Source organism: Centrocercus urophasianus, unplaced genomic scaffold, assembly GCF_019232065.1.
Source record: "Centrocercus urophasianus isolate 14NV4802_14NV808 unplaced genomic scaffold, USGS_Curo_1.0 seq_25, whole genome shotgun sequence".
NCBI classification, from domain to species: Eukaryota; Metazoa; Chordata; class Aves; order Galliformes; family Phasianidae; genus Centrocercus; species Centrocercus urophasianus.
The window spans coordinates 10,447,935-10,471,903 of record NW_024884811.1 but is presented as its reverse complement, the minus strand read 5'-3'; the positions used below and the strand labels follow the sequence as shown (position 1 = coordinate 10,471,903).

The 23,969-nt window shown below is 40.2% G+C and overlaps 1 protein-coding gene and 1 long non-coding RNA gene across 2 annotated transcripts in view; both read right to left on the bottom strand.

Annotated features, from left to right (window-relative positions):
* Positions 1 to 1,691: 1,691 nt before the first annotated feature.
* LOC122163978 lies at positions 1,692 to 3,388 on the bottom strand. The gene is made up of 2 exons (XR_006170088.1): positions 3,012 to 3,388; positions 1,692 to 1,805 (listed from the first exon to the last, which is right to left on the bottom strand). It is a non-coding gene; the product is annotated as an uncharacterized LOC122163978 (long non-coding RNA).
* An 8,021-nt stretch (positions 3,389 to 11,409) lies between these two features.
* Positions 11,410 to 23,969, bottom strand: part of LOC122163977 (chondroitin sulfate proteoglycan 4-like) — a 39,532-nt gene continuing 26,972 nt past the window's right edge. Inside the window, 3 exon segments of the mRNA XM_042825603.1 lie at positions 11,410 to 16,418; positions 17,151 to 17,334; positions 19,640 to 19,812. Of these exon segments, the coding sequence (XP_042681537.1) occupies positions 14,365 to 16,418; positions 17,151 to 17,334; positions 19,640 to 19,812 (2,411 nt within the window). The 3' untranslated portion in view covers positions 11,410 to 14,364.

Here is a 23,969-nt window from a genome sequence, read left to right as displayed (position 1 = left end):
GCAATCCGAGCTCTTCAGTATGTTGAAAAATAGCCCAGTTGGGGTTGCTTATCTTTATAATTGAACAGCAAACAGGTTCCTTCTGGATAGTATTATTATCAAATGACTCTGAAAAGCAAAGACTACTGAATTACTGAATCTAATTTAAATTATACTCTTAGAAAATGTAGAAAACTCACTACAAATCTGTTCCTGCTAAATATATTTTTTGCTCTTAATTTGTGATTTAAGCTTTAAAATAATTATCTCATTGTTTTCACCCTGACAGTTCAGCTATCACAGTTAAAAATAGCAGTGAATAGGAATACTTGAACTTTTTTAAAAAAATTCTGTTTTCCTTTTATTTTGTCTCTTTTAATATGAAAGTGCATTTATTTCCAGGCAAGGAATCTTAGAACAGGCACACAGCACCTGTTATGTGAGGCTCAATATTAGAAATACAGCAATACCAAAAAGATTAGGGACACTCAAGTCACTTCTGTTTGCAAACAAAATAAATCAAACAGAAATCCTCCGTAGTTTAATGGTCTAAAAAAAATTAAATTAACCCCTTTCATTATGGAAAGGTTACTAAGACTGCATGTGCCTCAGAGATTATGGCCTTTTTACCAATTACTCTGGTAATTGTCAATGATATGGACACCTGTTCTCCGGACACACAGCTCAGACCACCATGTTCATTTCATCTGGGACACTAAACAGCAACCAGATGGCTGCTGATTTAAGTCTTCTAGGAATTTGAACCTGAAATGGGAAGCAACATGTACTGTTCTCAGTTTCCCAAAAAAATGAGCTGCATACATATGGTGAAAATCCAGAACAAAAGAGCGACGTTTTCCTCCTGAGATTTCCTTGTTTCACTCTCTAAGGTAACATAGTAACGACATCAACATCAGTCCTACTAACAATAAATAAACTCTTTCCAGAATAAATGCAAATGTCCTTGTGAAAAGGAGCATAAATTTCTTCTGTATGTGTGTACTGAAACAACTGAAGTGCATCCACACGGGGCAGAAGGAGAAGTATGTCATGTTGGACTTCGGCGCAACGCATAGGCTGCACTTGACAGTGCAAGTATAAGTTAACAAAAGGCTAGCTAGTATTAGGCAACCCTTCCCTTTCTGCTTTTTCCTTCTACACTTTTAATCTTCAAATTAAAGCCTTACTAGATGGAAAAAAGCTTCTGGGATTACAATGACTGGATGCACTGTGGCTGATATTTAAAATCTAAGGCAACTCCAATAGGCCCCAAAATGTCGAGAAGAATATGTATTTAACTGCTAAATTCAAAGATGTAATGAACATACTGCTCCTTCAATGACTTCAGGGGAACTTCAGGCAAGAGTTAGCCTGTCAGAGCAAAATGTGAGTTAGGCCAGAGCCCAATGAAAAGCTGCACTTTTGACTTATTGCTTCAGATACACTTCACCAATACATTCAGATAGGCAGTTCCCATCATCCCTGGACATAGAGGCTGAAGATCATCAGGATGGACGAAAGTGCAGGGTCAGGAAGGAGGGATGTGTTTGGGCATTAGAAATGCCAACTTTTTAACTTCCCCTTCCTAAGACAGATGAGGTAGGCACAATGTCTTTGCTGGATTGCTGGTACACTTTTTCTACCTTATCACAAGGGTATTTTCGTTCTGATTCCCATTATTTCTACTCTTAATTTCTTCAATCAACTCCAAATTTTACTGGGGGTTTATTTATTTATTTTTGGTAGCATAGCCTGTGGTCACAAATCTCTTCTCCAGAATTGTAACCACCTCGGCCATTACCAAGGCAGACCTCAGACATCTTTTCCTGTGAAAAAATAAAACCAAAAATTAATAGTCTTCTCTTCAGAGATACAGGTTTGATTTCCTCAAGTATATCCTCCCACCAAATCACTTCCGTTTAGGTTTCTTTTCTACTTATATTGCTTTTCCAAACATGCATATCAGCAGTAGGAAAACTGCTCCTTTTTGCCCCACTTGATGTATCATTGGGATAACACTTCATCCTTAAGCCACTTGGATGTTCTTCTGCTCATAAGACCAACAGTTATCCTTGTCTTTGATCTAATGAGCAGCATTTCAGACCAGGTTTTCTGCTGTCATCTGCAGTCATTTGCTCTTTCTGATCTATGTCACTGCTTTCCAGAAAGCAAACTTTACTCTGACTTACAGTCCTCCTTCATATACCATTGTGGTTATAGGTTATTCAGAAATGTAGCCTCTCATTACTGCTGAAGTGCAGCAAAGGATGCCAAAGGAAAAGGAGTAGAAAACAAAATCAGCAAACAAAAACATCCTAAAAGTATATATATATATATATCATAAAGAGGATGGTGAGGAGGAACTGCGAAAGCATGCTGACAGAGTTTATTTTTGACAATCACAAAACACATTTTAAAGCTTTATTCCTTACTCTTTAGCTACCTTTTAAACATAATTTTAGCAGATTGTTTCCATGTAGCTGAGTTACACAACTCAATATTTCAACATATACAACACTTGAAAACTTCTTTGTATTCCCAAATTGTTCTTTCCTTTTAGCCTGGTTGTGTAAGGGAACAACCCCTGTGCAACTGTACCATCTGCTTGCCTTCTACCCCAAAGTCAGCGATACAGCCAACTACTACATCCAACTTCATAAGGGATGCAAGGTCTATAAGACTTGACATTCTTACAAGTTCTGTGAAAGCTGGCAGCTGGAAAGAGGAAAGAAGCCCAATTCAGTGTCTCCTGATGAGGGAAAGACAGGCACAATCCTGCATCTTCTCTGTTTGAAGAAAGAGCAGCTATCTGAGCAGTGCATACACATTTTTTTGGATGTTTTGTTAAGGCACACAGTGATGAAACTGCATAAGACATGTATGAAGGAGCTGAAGGTGAACCTGAGGAAGAAGGGGCTAAAACACAGCTCCATAGGAAATTAGGTCTCATCTGTCATGCTGATAATCTTATTTCAGCGATTCCCTTTAAGGATAAGACTACCTTTTTCACAAAGACAAGGAAAGGAACTTACTAATATTCTTAGCCACAGTGTCAGATCGCCAGTGGTTTTAGCTAGATAACAAACAATAAAAAGGCATATCAACACAGGTGAGAAAATGGAAAACCCCTTGAGATTCCACAAAACTCAATGAAGAGGTGTCGGCATTATAATGATACTGTCACGGTTTTATGATTTTCAGTTATCCCACATCATAACATCATGTAATGCACTGGGGGTTTGACTGCTGATGCTCAAGTTCTGGGTGCCTGCCCAGAGGAGAAGAAGAACTACATTCCCCAGGGGGCTTTGTGGTCAGCGAGGAGATAGAACTCCCAGCAAGGTCACCTGATGTTCTCTTCTTCGCTTCTTCACCTGCTCTTCTCTGTCTGCTCTTCTCTGTCTCTTTCTCTTCATTGGCTCAACTGGACTGCACTTCTCACCTCAGCCTTGTGGTGAAGTCTATCCACCTTTCGGACATTCTCTCTCTCATTATATTTTGATTTATTAGCTTCAATTCCATTATATCACATTATTTTGCTGATACTATATTTAGTAAATTAGTTTTTTTCACTCATATCGTTGCCGCTGTTCTCAATTATTTTGGGGTTCCGGAGGCGCGGATCTGCGGATCCCTCCGCCCCGCTCGTCACGAACTGGGTCGAACCAGCCCGTGAACTGTTGACAGACACACTTTTTGTGCCACTTTGTCACATCTCACACAATTGTTACCATACACAAAACTGGCTATGTATTGCACATAAAATATTTGAGCCAATGCAATTTCATGCCAGCTTCCTGTTAAATACTGTTCTCAGTATGCTTGAAAAGGGGCCTTTCTTTCCGACTCTGTGCTTAGCAGTGTTGTTTGCCGTTCATTTGTAGCTTAGATATACAGCTGTTTCTATCACTTTCAGATTAATAAACAGGTTCTGAAATACTGTGACATGAGAAAACTGACAATGAGTCATTAAGGATATTGAAGATAAACCTAGCACCCTTTTAATATTACTTCTGCACTCAGAAAAACAGTTTCTATTAAGATAGAATTGCAGCAGTGCCAGGCAGTGTCTGAGAAGGCTGTCTCTTCCATCTTTTAAAAACAGGCCAAAATACACTCATATTTTCTTTTAAGGTGGGCCCAGGGCAGCTCAAAACCAGCATGGATTATACAAAACAGTGTGGTTTTGCATTGTACACATCTGAGAATCTGCTCGGGTAGATTCACATCTGCTGCCAGCTGAGCAATTTTACTGGGTGTTAGAATAACATTAGGAGCTGGTGCAGCAATGGGAAAACAACATGTCAAGAAAGAAGCAAGCATAGCTGAATGTAACTCATTAAAACTGGAAAACAAAGTAAGCATTGTCACAAAAGCAATGGGAAAACATGTCTGTTGGGTAGCTGCTGGGTAACAGCAAAACGTCAGAAGAATGGCTTTACTTGAGACTGTCATGATATGATTTCTGTGAGACTGTTTATCTGAAAACAGAAAACAAAAACATCAAAAGCTGTAAAACAATGGGTAAAAAAGCCCCTGTCGTTAACATCTAAGGGCAGTTCTCTGGAGAGGAAAATTTATGCACAGCCTTTGTCAGAGCAGATTTGAATGCTCAGACACCAGCACTGTGGGAGTCAGTGGCAGTATATAACGTATTAAAAATAAAATCTGCTAGCTAGTCGGTTTGCAGGAGGTGGGGGTCACACCTTTCCCAGTCAGAGATGAAGGCAATTTAAACTCAGATTTCCCTAATGATATATGAGTGCCCCACACAATAAACGTATGGAAAATCATCCTTACCTGGCAGAGCTTTGCAAATACAGTGGCAACTTGGGTTTTTTTTAACCCTGGCAACGTGCTGGCTGGAGCAGAGGTCCAAGATTTTGCTTTCTCTTCAGCTGCTGCATTTATATTGCCACTGGCAGAAATAGGGTTGTTAACAGATTTGGGAATGTGTTATTGTTGCCTAGTCCCATTGTCACTGCTGCACTGGTGGTTAAACTTGGCAGAATTATGCAAAACTCAGGTCACTTTCTATGCTGAATTGCCAGTCCTGGTCCCAGCCCAAGGCATGTCCAAGGGCCAGCAGTGTGAGGATGGCCTCCAGCCATCTGGATGTGGCCCACCTGTGTGCAGCGCTGAGGTCTTCGTGTGGGTCACTCTCTGTTGGGTGACAACTAGGCAGGTGTACTGACACCCAAGTCCTTCTTTGTGATTTACCTCCGTATGAAAGCACTTGCTAGATGTTCCTCCTCTCTGTTTCTGTCTGTGGCTAACAGGAAGCAGGTGCCAGTAGCACTCACACCTCACACCCGCTACACCTCTGTGACAGATCTCTCTGAGCTGAGAACCCAGCGAGGTTACTTCCAGCCAGTCAGTCCCAGCTGGCTGTGTAGCTGTGTACCTTTCATATACTCGTGTCATCTCCAAAGCACTCAAGAGTCCTGTGGTTTTGCCCCAAACATGCGAGAAATCAAATATAAATTACCTTCATGAGGTACTTGCTAGATCCACCTTTGGCATTTCTTAGGCTTGTCTTTTCAGTGTGGACACCAAAGCCCATTTCCAGCCCCAGTTGCCCTTGATTCCTACAGGAGGGCAGTCAGTCACAGCAGAATTGGCTTTTTGGAAAACACACATACACACACACAAACAAACAAACAAAAAAAAAGCCCAAGAGGAAGTTAAATGTCTCACAGGAACTGGGTAAGTCTGCGTTTCACAGAGAACTGCCCTCTGGTCACAGCTGTCAGCCTGAGAATTCCCCAGCAGGGTGAAAGTGGTGGTCTACAAAACCAGAGCAAAGGAGCTCTGCACTATGGCCCATCCAGCACCTCCACAGAAGAGGGCTGCTCCCAGGAGCTGAAGAGAGGCAAAGAGGTCTCCAGGAAGGCTTGACATAGAGCTATTAAATGTCTGAGGTGTGCCGGGACCTAGGTGTGCTGCGGCCATGCTGGGGTTGGGGGAGCACTGCTTCCTGGCAGTGGCCATACAACAGGAACATCCTCAACCCACCATTTTATATTTCGAGCATCTTGGGGAACCACAGAAATGGACATAGGGTATAGTGTGTCTCTAAATGTAACTTGTAGATTCGGACTAGAGTAGGCCACAGCTCAGGACAGTGGTGACCAGTAGTTACCAACCCACAAATCTCGTGAGGCATGGACAGAAGCACAGGGCTGAGGCCAGATCCTGTATTCGAAAGTGAGGACCAACAAGCAGACCTCCCAGAATCCCAGGAATCAGAATGAAGGGGAAGGACTAAATGATCCTAAAGTCTACAACCAGGGGAAAGGTGATTTAGAATCAGAAAACACTGATACTTAAGTTGCAGCATTCCTAACAGAGTATAGGGCCTTGGTTGCATATTCCTGACTGACTAAGAGGTGCTATGAAGCAAGTAACTCATCTTCCAGCTGATTTATACCACTTCTGCTTACTTTGCCCCTGATCTTAGTTCTAGCACTGATTTTTAATTGTTTTATGGAGCCATGTGTAAATGGGAATGTTCCTCAACCTACTTCCATTCTTTTTCAGAGGCTAAGCTCAGGTCCATTTTTATTTGTGTTAGTTGTGTGCTCTGAGGCAGAACCATGTCACCATTCTTTCACATACCTTTAAGCATTTGCATCTAACTAGAGTTACCATTAATCATTAATTGTGATTACAGTCAGAACCTCAGGCAAGTTCACAGAATCACAGAATGGCCAGGGTTGGAAGGGACCTCAAGGGTCATGAATCTCCAACCCCCCTGCCACAGGAAGGGCCACCAACCTCCACATTTAATTCCAGACCAGGCTGCCCAGGGCCCCATCCAATCTGGCCCTGAACACCTCCAGGGACGGGGCATCCACAACCTCTCTGGGCAGCCTGTTCCAGCACCTCACCACTCTCTCTGTAAAGAATTTTCCCCTGATATCCAACCTAAATCTTCCCTCCCTCAACTTAAAACCATTTCCCCTCATCCTGCCCCTTCACCCTGCTCCCTTCTGCAGTTTGACCAAGAGAGTAAGAACATGGTAGCTCTGTTTTTAAGGCAATATTCATGCCAGCAGGCTTTAACATCTCTGTTATTTCCTGGCTAAATCTGTTCAGCAAGACTGGTTATATAACGAAGAATCTTTGTGATTTGATCTGATTTATCCCCACCGCTGGACTTCTTGACAGCCAGCCATCTTCTAAGTCTACATTCAGTATGTTCATGCCATAGCAAGTTTAATTCTACTGAATCTCCTACCAGCTGTGAAGAAATGCACACAAAAAAAAAGCCAATTGAACTTCTCTCCTTGTATGGCAAGAGAACTTGTCATCTCACTTCTTGTTCTTCTGGCAGAGAGGAGACTTCTTGAAACCCTGTGGCATGTCATAATCATGTGGCACTTCCACATCACTTCTGCCTTTCAAAGAAGCAAGTTTGCTTCTAAATGACCTTTTGTGGTTTTCATGTATTTCTATCTACCCCAGTGAACGTGTCTCCGTCCTGTCCTCCTGGCTCCCCCCACATTAACCAACATCTTCCCCAGTACTTCCTGATAGCAAAGCAGCTCTCCTGGAGACTTTGCATATCTGAAATCAACATTGTACATTTATCTGGCCTACTTATTTAACCTCATTTATACATATTTGAACCTGTATATGATACGTGCACTTTTGATATCTCTGATTATTTTAAAATTCTGTCTAGAATCTCATTCAGACACATTTTCCTGTACTATACACGAAAATTGCTATGTAACGAGTTTGGTAAGTCACATGCTATAAACTACACCACTGACTTATTCTGAGCTGTTTGCTTGTGCTCTTTCAGAAAGTTCTGACGCTCAGTCATATGCCATAACAATGCTCAGTTTTGATTTTCCCCCAGTGTTGGAGATCTGATGCTCTTCCCTCTGCATGGCCTTGAAAACATGATGCAGCTAAAACTTCAGTCTGCAAATAACTTCATGTTTAGGCAGTGGTTACCAGCATATACAAAGCATTACTGCAAAAATAACCAAGAAGCAAAACTGGAAATGAGGAATTGAGCATGCAAAGCAAGTATTTCACCATACCACATTTCCCTACAAACAGATGTGAAACTATAGATTGCAGTGAAAGAACATTCTGGTCCAGGACTGGATTTGGGGTAGGCAGGCTCTGGCAGAAACGATTGTTTGAAACAAGTGAAGATAAACAGTTTCTGTTGAGTATGCCAGAACAATTATTTTTAGCATCTTTAATAATATTCACAGAAAGTATTTCACTATAACATCAAAAGGGTAGGCTTGAAAAAAAAAATGGTGCAGACAGGATGTATGCCTGTAGCTTAGCACACTGCAGTAATTCACTGCTGGATTTGGTCTAGCAGGTCTTAATAGGCTGCTGCAATGAAAGTTGTAGCTGGGGCTTACGGGTTTCTGTGTCAAGATGCTGTGTCATGGCCCAGGGGAAGCTGCTCCCTTGCTGCCACCAGAATTTCTGACATTTCAAGCTACAGAAACAACAACAGACCATCCCAGTTCTGATTAAAGACAGATCAAAATCCGGTTAAAGAAATCATTTAGTGCAATATGGGGTAATATTATCTTAATTTATTATCCTGAAATTGGGAAGCAGTTTTAGCATGCAGTTTAAAATTCTATCAATCTAAATCACTTGATTGTTAGAATCATAGAATAGAATGGCTTGGGTTGAAAAGGACCACAATGATCATGTAGTTTCAAACCCCTTCTATGTGCAGGGTCACCAACCACCAGACCAGGCTGCCCAGAGCCACATCCAGCCTCGACCTGAATGCTTCCAGGGATGGGGCATCCACAGCCTCCTTGGGCAATTTGTTCCAGTGCTTCACCACCCTCTGCATGAAAAACTTCCTTCTAATATCTAACCTAAACCTCCCCTGTCTCAGTTTAAAACCATTCCCCCTTGCCCTATCACTATCTACCCTCACAAACAGCTGTTCTCCTTCCTGTTATACACTTCCTTTAAGTACTGGAAGGCCATAAGGAGGTCTCCCTGGCAGCCTCCTCTTCTCCAAGCTAAACAAGCCCAGTTCCCTCAACCTTTCCTCGTAGTAGAGGTGCTCCAGCCCTCTGATCATCTTAGTGGCCCTCCTCTGGACCTGCTCTAAGAGCTCCATGTCCTTCCTGTACTGTGGGCCCCAGGCCTGGATGCAGTTCTGCAGATGGGCCCTCACAAGAGCCGAGTAGAGGGGGACAATCACCTCCCTCTCCCTGCTGGCCACCCCTTTTTTAGTGCAGCCCAGAACACAGTTGGCCTTCCAGGCTGCAAGCGCGCACAAATAATATGTTCAAATAATCTTTTTTGCTCCAGTTTAACAATTCTGCTTCAGTAGAGCCAGAATAGAAGGGTTGCTTATTTTTGTAATCAGGAATATATGGATCAATTTTCAAGTGAGATCGGCATTTCTGAACATTTGAAGAATAATTTATAGTCAGCTCCAGTCCTGGTCTAGGTGTCCCGGAGTGCCAGCTCACATGCTCAAATCTTCCTCACAGAGCCAGCCAAATGCACACTGCCTAGTTCTCTAAGGCAAGCATAAGGTGCTTACATTTTTACCGTATCTGGGGCACACAATTAATACTAAAACAGCTCTGTAATTCAGCATGACTGTTGCACATGGCTGACAGGTATCAAGAGGCTTGTTCTACTGCCTTTTGGAACAGGGACAAAACAGCACTAATATATTAACATTTAAGAAACTGGTACTTCAAGATATTCTAAGTATTTTTAGTGAAATGACATAAAACTTCTTTAAATACACCCATTGCAGTGCTGTTTCAGAAAACTCAAATCACAGAATCACACAGATTGGAGAGGAGCTCAAGAGACCAGAGTCCGATCCCCCTGCAATAGCTGGTCCCCTACAGCATGTCACACAGGCAGGCGTCCAGATGGGTCTTGAATCATCTCCATAGAAAATGAAACTTCACAAACTCTCTGGGAAACCTGTTCTAGTGTTCCATCACCCTTATGATAAATTTCTTCTGCATGGTAGTATGGAACTTCCTATGTCCAAGTTTTAGGTCATTACTGCTTGTCCTATCGCTACACATCTCCAAGAAGAACCTGGCCTCACCAATTTGCTTCCCACCTCCCTTTAGATATTTATAAACATTAATCACATTCCCTTTCAGTCTTCTTATCTCCAAGCTGAACAGACCCAGGTTGCTTCAGCCTGTACTCACACGAGAAATGCTCCAGGCATTTCTCTATCATCTCCCTCTATCATCTTTGAGGTCCTCTACTGGACTCCTTCTGGGATATCCATCTTTTCTGAACTGGGAAGCCCAGACATGGACAAGGTACTCCAGATGTGTCCTCCCCAAGGCAGAGCAGAGTGAGAGGTTCACTTCCCTTAACTTGTTAGCCACTCTTTTTAATGTACCTCACGATATCTTCTTGGCCACCAGGACACACTGCTGGATCATGGCCAACCTGTTGTCCATCTGGAAACCTAGGTTCTCCTCTGCAGAGCTCCTCTCCAGCAGCTCAGCCCCTGCCCTTTACTGATGAATGTGGTTATTCCTTCCCAGGTGCAAGACTCTACACTTGCTCTAATAAACCTCATCAGGTTCCAATCTGCCCAACTCTGCAGTATGTGCAGGTCTTGTTGAATGGTAGCACCGTCTGCCAGAATGTCAGTCATTCCTCCCAGCTTTGTATCATCAGCAAACTTGCTGAAGGTGGACTCTACTCATCTCTTCATCCAGGTCACCGGTGAAGATCAGACTCAGCAATGACTGCTGGGGAAAACCACTACTTACAGGCCTCCAAACAGACTCTGTACCTCTGATGACCACACTCTGAGCTCTGTCAGTCAGCCAGTTCTCAATCCACCTCACCATACATATATCTGTCCCACACTTTCTAAGTTTCATAATAAGAATGCTGTGGGAGACGGTGTCCACACTTTGATGAAGTCAAGATACACAACATTCACTGCTCATCCCCACCTTCTCAGCTGCTGAGGACATCACAGAATGTTTTCTCACAGCACGATTTCTCCTTGGTGTATCTATGCTGACTACTCCTGATAATCTTCTTGTCTTCTAATTGCTTGGCAATGGCATCCAGAACAAGCTGTCCCATTTCCTTATAGGAATGGAGGGGAGGCTGACTGGCCTGAAATGAATTAATTTTAATGTTACGTTCATGCCCATGTTGAACACAGCCCAGAGGACACGTGATGAGGTAAGATAAGATAAACCATTCTCTGACAGAGACTATTCTGCCTTGTCCAGTGGAAAAGCTTACATTGCATTAAAGCACTCTTTTTTTTTTTTTTTTTTAAATAGGACTCTGGTTACGATACTAAAGTAAAATCCACACGTAATTATCAATTATAATATTAAAGAGAGCATTTTATACGAAACCCAGCAATCAGTGATACAATATACTTCTCCGCAGAGAGTTCTCATCCAAAAGTTCAATAGTATGGCAAGTATTATGGCACGGTTGTGTAACAGCAGCACTGGGAGAGCAAACTAAATGCTGGTATACATCACAATCAGGCCTTTAGGTTTTTACTAAAGAAAAAATTAACACTTTAGAAACAGCCCTGTTTTTAAAACACAGCTCACAGTGCTCATTCTACTTGAAGCAAACTTCTGTTGTCAGGCAGAAGCAATTCTGAAAGAAAAAGAAAGTTCAAAAAAAGAAAAAAAAGAGTTTAGTTCATTATGCTTACACAGAAACTCAGCAATCTCCTCTGTATTTTTCTATTATTTCTTGCTCAGAGAATACAAATACAGATATGCAAAGGGTCCATCCAGTTTTCAAGTTCTAATTGCATTACTGTTTTTTTTATTCACTTGATAATATGTTGTGGCTTCATTTTTTACCATTACCACCACTGCAGTAGCTCTACCTTCTATCTCTATGGCAGAACAAGCACAGCCACCTCCTTACCTGTCTTTACAATGATACATAGTTTAAAAAGTCTCTTAGGCACATATTTCATCTCCTTTTTTTTTTGGCTTGTCTACAATGTGGACTCCAGTAACAATATTTTGATACTGCACTAAAAGCATATAACTTCATTTCATGGTAGGTGTCACTTCATTCTGGAGTATGACACTTCTTTTTCTGTTGACAGGAAGGTCTCAACCATAGGGAAATGTGAGACATACTCTTTAAGTGTCATGGAACTACAGGATTATAACTATTAATTATTGTTTTTTATTATTAGAGTGGAGCCTTGGAGTAGATACAAAGGAATTGAGTTCCTGCTCCTGGCTAAATGGCACTGGAGGAAGGGTATTGCAAGTGCTCTGCTGACAGTTGGAATCTGGAAGAAGTTGCTGTTTGCTTGGTGGCAGCAAATAAGGTCTCAGGAAGTGGCAGGAGACTACAACTGCACCTCCACAAAGATGCTAGGGTGTCCCTGCAATGGCTGACAGCACCACCTCTCTTGCTGAGAGTTTCTAAAATAGTAGCAAAGGTTTTTTGTTTTTGTTTTTAACTAGAAAGGCCTATACTGCATGCTTGTAAAGTCCATCTGGGACATCTCAAATCCCAGGCTTTTACACTGATGGTAGAAGGTGACCTCAAGCCTGCTCACAGTGGCATCAAGGAAAAATGGCAAATTTTCCTTGATGGCAAGTATTGGCAAGTAAAGACAAAAGATGGCAAGTAAAACAAAAACTTCATAACATGCTTCAAATACATTTTAGTTTGAGCATATGAAGGATTCATATCTCTCCACTAACTGAAACAGTTGAAAATGTTGCCTGCATATTTTCCACTGACACTGACCTGGCAGCAGGCTCCAAACAGCGTACTGCTTTAAAATGTTTCTAACTGGGCATGCTGCTCAAGTATTTAGCTCCTGGGACATAGCAGTAACAGAGATTTAGTCTGTCCCTTCTCACTGGTAAACATTTCCCTCAACTGAAATATGTAAATGCCAGAAACGCAATTAATCAACAGCGGAAAAAGACAACCAAAATGAAGAACTGTGAAATTAATAGCACCAAGGACGAATACATCCATGCTATAAAAGCAAAAACAGCAGTAATTTGGATGAAACAAAAATATTATTCCAGTGTTAATAATAATAATGCAGCAGTGAGACATTTACAGTGTTTTTACAGAGAAGCTACCTAAAAGTTCATACAAAAATATATGAGAAGTTTATTGGTGATTTTGTCCTCTGAAGTCAATAAGAATTTAGCTGTTGTTTTCAGTGGGAGAAAGAATGGACCTTAACAGGAGACCGCATGCCACTATTCATTTTCATAAATGAAAAAACATTAATCACAAAAACATTATCCTTACAGAGAAATAACTGCACATTTTGCTATGACTAAGTATGCACTATGAGTAAGATAATTAAGAGTACCTTATCTGACATATCTGACAAATGTCAGAGAGCATAAGGCACATAAGACTTGCATTCTGGGAAATGAATGGTAATTTGTGAACCTTCAGAAGGGAGTATGTTTTTAGTCACAGTATTCAGTCAGTAGCTCCACCACACAAAGTAGTTTGCAGCAAAGGATTTGATGATACCATCATCTGCTTGGACTCACAGATCACGAAGAGAGCTGCTCTTGCTTCACTGAAGGCAGAACTTAGCCCTTAGTAAGAAACAGGAAATTTGATACGTTCTTCCAGACATAAACTAAGCCTGAACATAATTCGGCAGGCAGGTTGACTGGTAGAGGCAGAATTTTTGCCATGTGGATTAGAGGCCATGGATACATTTTACCAGTCTGCAGATATTGAGGCTAGACTCCAGCAACAAATAAGGAAAACACAAAACAAACAATAAAAAAAAAGCCACCTCACAGTAAGCATTTTATCGGAACCTTTACTTACTGCTGCTGTCATAGAATTACTGCTGAAATGAATGCTAGATTTCAAGCTCACTGATCCAGATGAATACCTGGCAAAACAATTACAGCTTTGTTTCTTTATTATTGGCCTTTGAACAGCCTTTGGGTCAAAATGACATTATCAAGATTAGCACCTTGATATCTACTTGTAAAAACAGTTTCAAGTTCTTAAAATAGAAGTACCAGTTCAGGAAAGAACACAGGATTTTACCGCAAACTTAGTTCTTCAAAAAATAATAATGTTAAAATAGATATAATCCATGACAGTACATTTTAGTTTACCACTGTCATGGAAAATACAAAATACTGCACACACAGACTGCACTAAAAATCTATGAGGACAAGTTCTGCATCTGATCAGGTGGGAAAACTCAATTCATGGCCATTGTAATCAGTAAGACTATTTCACAGCTATGTGGGTTTCACCTAACAAACAATGCACCATTTGACCTATTATAAATTATCATAATCAAGAATTGTGTGTCAGTAAGGTACACTCTCCTTCCAAATTACATCAGTTGGCATGACCAAAGCTGGCCATGAACTACACCCAGTACTGACTGCGCTTCAAAGTTGGGTTTGTTTTTCGACAATACTGGATCATTTCAGGATCTAGGTTTAACCAGCTGTTTTGCAAAGGCTGTTCTGCAGTCAGAGGAAACATGGTAGGAAGCAGCTGTTCATGCCTTACTGCCATCAGTGCAGAGGATGTATTTCCCTCAGTTCCCTTCAGGAGAGGGGTCACTGTAACGGTGGGTACAGTCAAGCTCCGTTCCAGACAATGACCTGGACTGCTGAGGACTACATCTGTTTGATTTTTGACAAGGGGTTTTGCCTTCTCTTTCTTCTGACACATTAGCAAAATGCACACAGAAATAACAGCAATAATGAGTAACACAGACACCAGGACCAGGGGTATAATGATGTACAAATGATTGCTGCTTTCACCAGCTTGCTCTCTGGAGCTCATGGCATTAACCTGATCTGTGGTCTCAGTCCCTGCAGATCCCCTTGTTCCCACTGCAAGATTTAGCAATGGACCTTCCTCCAGTTGATTTCCCCAACGTTTCCGACCTACCCACACGTCTGGGACAGTCTTCTTTGGTGCTACAGTAGGTACTTCATCACGGGAGTAAACTAGCACCCTGTCATTAGAGGTAGTTGGAATCTTTAAAGTGGTCATACTGGTTATGAAAGGCACTTCAGCTGTGAAATTTTGCACAAGAGGAGGACTGTATGGCACTATGGAATACTCAAAATGGCCAACAGCAGGCTGCACATCATCTGCTCTGAGCACAAATGTGAATGAATCATTTAACAGATCAATGCCTGTCATATTTGTATCTATGTTGAGAAGCACAACACCTCCATCAATATCAGTTTGGGTGAATGTCTGAATATCTTCAAACACTGCATCATTCACAGACCTTTTTTTTACAATCCTCCCATGAGCTGGGGGCACTATAACTTCAAATGTAGGATTACTGTTTGTTAAATTGGCTAGCTCAGAAGCATCCAGATCACTGCTTTTGAGTTTATAAACTGCTTGATTTGAAATTTGCATGTCAGACACAACTTGCACTAAAGGCTTCATTGTGATGTTCAGCACTTGTTCTGTTAGATTACTTTCTGCAGTGAATATCATAAACATCAGTACTTCTCTAAACACAGTGAAATTTGACAAGTGGTAAGAAAGTCTTCCCGAGTTCAAATCTGTCTGCTCAAATTTAGTAACCTGCTCATTTTCAATCATCAGGTGCCCATACTTGAGGGGTTCAGTTAATTCATACATGACATTAGTGCTTTTTCCATTTGTGACAGCTGAAAGCTGTGTGTTAGTAATAGTGACAGATGTCTGACCCTGTGGAAGTGCAACATCTGTAAGGTTGACCAGAACAAGAGTAATTGGTACAACTTCAAGACTGAAAAGTTTGTATAAAGGACGATGTTTACCATCAGTCACACTGAAATAAAACACCCCAGAAGAAGAACTCCCATCCTGCACAAACCAAACCCCACCACTGTCAATATCAGCTTGTGTGAAATCCTGTATAGAGATACTCAGATTGCTCTTCATTGCTAAATAACCATTATTGGGGTTGCTAACAATGGAATATTTGAGCTCTGCTGGCGTGTTGTCTAAGTCTTCAACTTTCAGATTCTCCGACCCCAGCATTGACACATCTCCCTGCAGGACTTTCAGGTGCAGCCTTTTAGTCTTCAGTTCTGGTGGTTGATCATTCACTGGAATAACAGTGATATTAAACATCTCTTCTAAAACTTCACCATGGGGCTTTGTTGCAGACTTGGTCTTTAGGTTTAACCAAACAGCAAAAGTGAAATTGTCCATAAGTGATTCAGAATTATCATGCACATACACAATTCCAAATTTGTTCAGTATGTATTGTGAGAAATTAGGTTTTTCTTTTGTAACATTTCTTTCTCCAACAATTATTATACCATGGTGGGGTAAAGACACAACTTGGTACCAGACTTCATACATGGAGCGTTGTACTTCAGGTAGCTTAATCAATAGATTTGAAGCATCTAAATGTGTTTTGTTGATTAATATTCTACCTCCTTCCTGGACTACAGTACCTAGCAGAAAGGAAAAGAGAGTCTTAGAAACTCAGTATTCTGAAGTTGTGGTGTTTCTGAAATCAGATTTGTGTTTCAAAAATTGATAATGCTCAAAAAAGAGAACATGGAAACAAATATTCTTCTTTCATGGCATCCTTGATTTCCATATGCCATAGCTAGATATATATTGTAACTAATCTTAAAAGAGATCTATCCATAACTAACGTGGTTTTCTATTGATAATAGAGCATCATTAAAGAAATATTAGTATCTCAAAGTTCTAGGTATTGCTTTCCTTATCTCTACCAAAATTCTTCACAAGGAGAGTGGTTAGGCCCTGGAACGGGCTGCCCAGGGAGGTTGTGGATGCCCCGTCCTTGGACGTGTTCAAGGACAGGTTGGACGGGGTCCTGGGCAACCTGATCTGAATGTGTGTGTTTGGTGGCCCTGCTAGGCAGGGGGGTTGGAACTACATGATCCTTGAGGTCCCTTCCAACCCGGGTGATTCTGTGATTCTGTGAAAATGGAAAATATCCACTATAGAAGCAGGAAGAACTGAACAAAGGTGGTTAATCACATTTTTAAATATGCAGAGATGCACCTACTTTCTAGACTATCCCCTGTGATTAAAATATTCTGGTCATTTGATACTGAAGAAAAATTTCCCTTTGATTTTTCATATGTGTCCATTGGAAGCCTAACAGATCTAACTCCATTACTGTGGAGAGCCAAACAGTATGTTATTTTTACCTGTATTTGAAAGAAGACGACTGTTCCAATCATGCCTGGGAATTTCATATGAAATGACAATATGGAATATCTGAGGGTCTAAAGCTGATGGTGGAGAAGAGACAGTAAATGTAAAGAAATCTTCTGCACTCCAGTCAGCTGACTCTGCCTTTGAGTGCTCATACATGATCACACCTTCATTCACCTGTTTTTGGGGTAAAGAGAGCCAAAGATAAAAAAGGAGAATGATTTTAAATACAGAGTAAATAAAGAGTAAAGACAAAGCACACAAAAATGATATTAAAATGATAGGTTACTTCAAAATAATTTTTCAAAGCTTGGCAGTATGACTTCAAGATAAAGAAAGCAAATTCATGTAGCAAGAATAGGCACACAATATGCTTCTGATAAATTCAGTGGTATTTATCAACTGTTAATCTTCCTAGGGCTACGTATTTTTAAATCCAAAACCATGCTAATATCTGCACTACTAAGAAAATGAAACTGGTGAGCATTGCCTTGTTTACCTCTGCTATGACTTCAAATATAATGAAGAAATTATGGACTTCTGCAAAATGAAAATACTTGCAAACTATCATAGACAGTACTGATAGAGGAAAAAAAATGATTCTATTCAAAACTACTGTGCTATTCTAGTGTGTTTAATGCACTAGAATTTTTAATTTTAATTTTTTGTTCAATTTTCTTATTTTCTTTCTGCAAAACAACTGTCCTTGAAAAATTCCTCTGGAAATGCAATTTTTTTTTCTTTTTCTTTTTTTGGCAAAGAGACAGTAAGCCACAGGGAACATGGCAGAGTTCAGCACCACAACAAAAGTGCTAACTTCTTTTTATAATCTACCTATAATTTTTAGAAGCAAAATTCTAGGTTCCACAAGAAAGAGTTAAGTAAATGAAAATGCAAACAAAGAAACTACATCAAAATACTTTTCATTTCAAATCTGATTAACAAGCTTTGAAACAAGAAACTGGAATTCTTATGCTCTGTGCAATGAAAAATGTATAATGCCTGCAGCGTCAATGCCATTTTTTCACTGACATTATGGCTATAGCTTGCTAGATGGTAAGTTTATTTTGGATCTCTTTTCTTCCCCTAATAGCAGGACACCACAGTCTCTGCCAGAATAAATAGCGATCCCATTAAGATACCTTCATTTTACCTGCAATGAATCACTTAGCTCTACTTGTTTGAAGTGAAAACAGCAATACAAAGACCCCCAACAGAAAATAGGGAGAATAGAAGAACACAAATAATTAAGCTCAAATCCTTACACATCTTACAAAGTTCAAGGCAAAGTTAGCTATACATTAGTAAGAACTAAAGTTATAGAGAAGAAGTGGCATGTTCTGCCACGGCACCATCCAATAGACATATGTAGATATTGTTATGTGTAGGGAAAGAGATTAAAATGTCATTCTTAGCTGAAAGATTTTCTGACGTGCTTAACTGTTTCACTTAATGCTCATAAATATCATCCCCTTTAGGAACTGAAGAGAATGGTGTCATTAGCCAGTTCACCTCTCTCATAATGTAAGAAAAAACTCAGCTCAGTAGTTATTGCAGTAAGAACAATAATGATGAGATTAGAACACAGTTTTAAGAGAAAATATCTTGTCTTCAATTTGATTTATACAGTTCAGGCGGAGATACATTCCACCACAGTCCTTGGTTAGGTTGTTCCAAAGTTCATTTTATTGAATAAAAGTGCCAGTCTTTTTTCTGTTTTGTTGGTCATGCTTCACTTTCCAACCAATAGATTTTCTCAATCCTTCATTTAATTCTTTTAAAATCTGTGAATGTAGATTAAGATCAAATTGCCTCTTAATTTTTCCCACAGTAAAGTCATACATTGAGGTCCTTTTACCTCCCCAATAAGATTTTCTGAGAAAATCTTACTGTGTGCAGAGCACACAGTTAGACTCTGCAAACAGACATAACCAATTTCTTTTTCAGCTGCAGAATGTTTTCCATCAAGTTACATGAGCTGCCACGTTTTTAATCATTCAAGTATGAGACCCTGTATCACAGTTAACATTCTCTAAACACTTAATATCACAGCCAATCAAGTCAATAAAAGTCTTCTTGGGGACACCCATGAGAACTGTGCACAGCTGAAATGAATCTGATACTTGGAGTTTTCATACAGCACAAGGCTACTCCTGCTGCCAAAAACTAAAGGATTCCAACCTCTCACTGCTGGTTAATGGCAACAGAACAGCTCTTCTTGAAAAATATTGTTACAAGCAAAACAGTGGAAATTGCCAAGACTTTGCTAGTATTCAACGAGAGGGAGGAAAAGGCTCCTCTTGCATTCATTACTACATGCCAGATATTTAATGACACAGCAAATGTGGGCAATCACATTGATGGGTCACATATGTCTGGTTACTAAACAAATATAAATCTACCAGACAAAGAAAAAACAATTGGGATGCCCTTCGAAATAACAATCTACTGCTGAAATACCCATTATAACGTAAATGCTTACCATAGACTGTGTAAAACTGAGGATTTCCTGAGTGGTATTATCAGAGTTTGTTCTGATCAGCCTTCCAAGTTTGGGGGAAACTAGAATCATAAAAGTTATAGTTCTGTTTCCTGCACTGGTCACATCACTGGTTACAGCTTTCAGATCATGTTGTGAAATAGGTTTCCTGGAACCTAAAAACCATCAATTAAAAGTTACTTAGATTTGCAACAGCAGTTTTTCAGAAAGGGTACAAACCACTCTCTCATCTGCTTACTCTGCTTAGCATTTTAATAGCGCTTTGTAAGATCAGCAAGTTTACCCCATTTTTGATTACTTCCAGATAACGCAACTCTTCCATGACATTTTCAATAAAAGCACATCAGTATGAAGTACCTTTGTTTTACAGAAATGAAAGAAAGTACATTTCTCTTCAGCATATGCAATTGCTAAATACTAACTTATGTAAAAGCAATATGAACAAAGGAGTAGAACTCGTATAAGAAGTGCTGTCCTTGTATTACACATCTAGAAATAAATTCAAACTATAGCTGAAGTCAGTATTGGCAATGTATTTGGTAATTGCAGGTGCCCACAAAAGGGCCAGTAATTTGACTGAGAAGTCTTAACACAGTGAATCTTCTAGTGAACACAGATAACCAAAACCGTGAAGATTAAACCACGTTTTAAGAATGTGAAACATGATTTTTATTAGATGAAACTGAAAAATAAATACTGAATGAAACAAATTAGGAAAGAAATAATGGTCTAAACTGAAATAAACTATTATTCATATGGATGGACAACTGAGGAGTCCTTTCAGTACACAGAACTGCACTAACCAGTACCTTCTGGCTTAAAGATTATAGAGCTTCCTGGAATCTAATCAAATCAGGACAATTTCTGACAGATGTGACAAAGCCAAACCTAAAAAAAGAAAAGCCAAACCTTGTAAAAGAAAAGAAAAAAGCCTGTTTCAGCATTTATTTTTTTTTATTTAATGACACAGTTTCCTGATGGTATACGCTCAGCAAACTGCATCTGATGTTTAGTGATACTTTGGAAAGAGCAATAGATTTTCATAATCCTGCTCCTCCTGCTCCCACTTCTGCCTTTCTTTTTATGTCTTGTTTTTTCTTGAGCATCATGCTCCAAGTAGCAATGCAGCATTTCAAAAGTAGCAACAGAAATCCTTCAGGTTTGCATTAACAATCCATCCCCACCACAAATTTACCTTCCGTTTACAGAGGAATAACACAAAATCTTTCTCCTATTATATTCAGATGGAAAAACATAGTAATCAAACCAAAGAATGGGAATCTTTTGCAAGCTGTTCATAACATCGGGATTCTACTTGTTTACGCATAGTTGTGCTGTGGTTCAAAATCACATCTACTTTGGAATACAGTTGTTATAACCAAATGAACAAAAAGAGCTTCTGGCTCTTTTGTCCTTTTTACCTTCTCATTTCTCTGTGTACCAGTGTCGCTTAGAAAAGTGAAGCAGTCTCTCAGAACTAGAAAAATTCTCTCACTGTCTAATTGAAGAAAACTCCCTTCTTCTCTCTACTATCCTTCTTCCTCTTTTGCAAAGCAGACTTACAGGGAAGCAGAAGCATGTGTTGAGTCTATGGCAGATGTGATCACGAATGTAGAACAGAGAACAAAAGTTCATCAGACCACGTGTACCTATAAACAGTTATTTCTCAACAACCTCATTAATGTAATCAGGCCCTGGCACCATAAAAAATTAAGACAGACTAACTTCCAAACATGATTACACTGTGATGTGTTGTGATTACTTCTGTTTTTCACAAAATCCGTGTTCCTTCCCAAAAGACCTGACCTCACTCAGGAGCCAGGACTTGATCACAAGGAGCTTCTTTGCATGGCAGAGGCCGAAATACCATTCAGGGCCACAGACTCTGAGTCTCTCGCACTCTCCTGTGAAATGAGATCCTGCTCAAACACAACCTTCTGAGTGTGGTCAACACATATAATGAAAGTGGATGAATGCTTTTCTTTTGACTTTTTGTGGCAGTTGTGGCAGTTCTGCTGGGGCCCAGCCCCTTGACAGGGAGAAGACTGGTTATTTGCCAGCCAACAGACTGGGTAAAGGATAGGGAAGTGCAATCACAGCTTGCCTGCTTCCAGCACAAGGGCATGCAGTTTGCAGAATGACCACCACCCAAACTATGCAGAAAGGAGAGACTGGATGCATGATTCAGAGTAGGGCCAAGCTAATCCATACAACCAGAACATAACAGCATAAAACTGTTGTCACTATCTAGTGATTTTGCTGTCTGTTTTTAATGCCAGTATTTTGAATCAGGAAACTACTCTGTATGATCATTTTCCAGTCATTGCTGAACAATTATGGATCATTTTGTCTACTGGTTGGCTTATACAGCTATGTTTACAAATACCTACAATACTTCTTCTCTTAAAGCAACTCATCTAATTCCATCTTCAATTAGTTGCTTCCTTGAAGAGAGCAAACATTCATGTTATAGATACCTAGCACACATAAGAAAAGCTCATGTATCCATCACACCATGTGTTAAGCACACTGAACAAAATGAGCTGCTGTTGGACACAAAAAAATCCATAAACTCAACAAACAATTTTGCTATATTCAATGCAAAAGAAAACAGCAGTACACGTTTTTATGAAACTGCAGAACAATATGCTTGAAAGAATACTTCATACCTAGTTGTTCAGACATGGCAAATTCTTCACAATATATTCCAGATTTAATTTCCTAGAGGGAAGATTCTTCAAGTTGTCTCAACAGTAACACTGCCCTCACTGCTATAAAACATAATAAAGCACCGGCTATTGTTTTTATGTGTGTGGGTTAAATGTCTGGCACCATCACTGATTTAACTATCGTACCACAATGAACAACTGAAACCTGTAAAATTCCAGAATGTTTTTAAAACATATCATGGAGAGAACAGGCAAAAAAGCTAGCAATACTTTTTAGCACCAAACAAGAATCTTTGCTAACTCAAAGCAAGCAACAATTCAGTAGAAGTTGGAAGGTTAGATGAATACAGCTTGCAGTACTGAAAGAAATATTCTACTTTCCAAGGTGCAGAACTGATAGAAAGTCTAGAAACTATTCTACAGAAGTATCAGACATACTTTTGTTATAATTATCTATGGCTTAAGACAGAATTCCTGTTAAGCCCTGTGCCTAAGGCAACCTTACACCTCAAAATCACAGATTAATAAACCTTTTAAGTGGGTTTATTTGAATTCCATTTATATTGATTGAAGAAGATCATGCTGCTACAATCTCATTTTTGTTGCCCATGTTTAAGCAGCTTTCTTTTCAAGTGTTTGTTCATACAGCTTACATTTATGAAGTCTTAGAAACTGAAGTGCTTCTCTTCTGTAGTGAATTAATAAAACAAAAAGATACAGATAAATATCTACAGTGCTTTCCTAGCTCCCTGCCTCTCTCTGGCCATGTTCAGAGGAAAAAAAAAAAAAGGTAGTGCAAACAAGAAGCAGGATGCAACAAAACTCAACAAGCGATTACCCTTCCCAGTGCAAAGGAGGAAATGGCACTGGTCAGACCTTTTTAACTCCTGCACCAGTATACTTTAATTAAAAATAGTCCTCTCCTCAGCTGCTGACCCAGTTAACTGCAAATGCACAAATACAAATCAAAGTTGTTCAGTCCTTCTTATCCATCCTTTATTCTGTGCCGTCCTCCATAACTCTGTTAAAACAGTAAGAAAGTGAACTAGCAGTATGATGAGATTAAGCATCCAATGGATACGTACTTCATTGCTTACTTGCCATGCAAAAATCACTATTGTGACCAATGGTTCTATGTCTGGGTGGAGGCTAGTCACAAGTCATGTCCCCCCAGGGTCAGTCTTTGCACCGGTGCTCTTCAGCTTCATCATCAATGACAAAGAAAATGGAATTGCATGCACCCTCAGCAAGTCTGCAGATGATACCAAGCTGAGTTGTGCAGTCAGTACACTGGAGGGAAGGGAAGCCATCCAGAGGGACCTGAACAGGTGGAGAAGTGGGCCCATGAAAACCTGATGAGGTTCGAGGCCAAGTGCAAAGTATTGCACTTAGGCCAGAGCAATCCTATGTACTTATACAGACTGTGGTGAGATCTCCTTGAGAGCAGCCCTGTGGAGAAGGACTTGGGGGTTCTGATGGACGAAAAGCTGGACATGAGCCAGCAGTGTGCTTGCAGCCCGGAAGGCCAACTGTGTTCTGGACTGCATTAAAAAAGGGGTGGCCAGCAGGGAGAGGGAGGTGATTGTTCCCTTCTACTCGGCTCTTGTGAGGCCCCATCTGCAGAACTGCATCCAGGCCTGGGG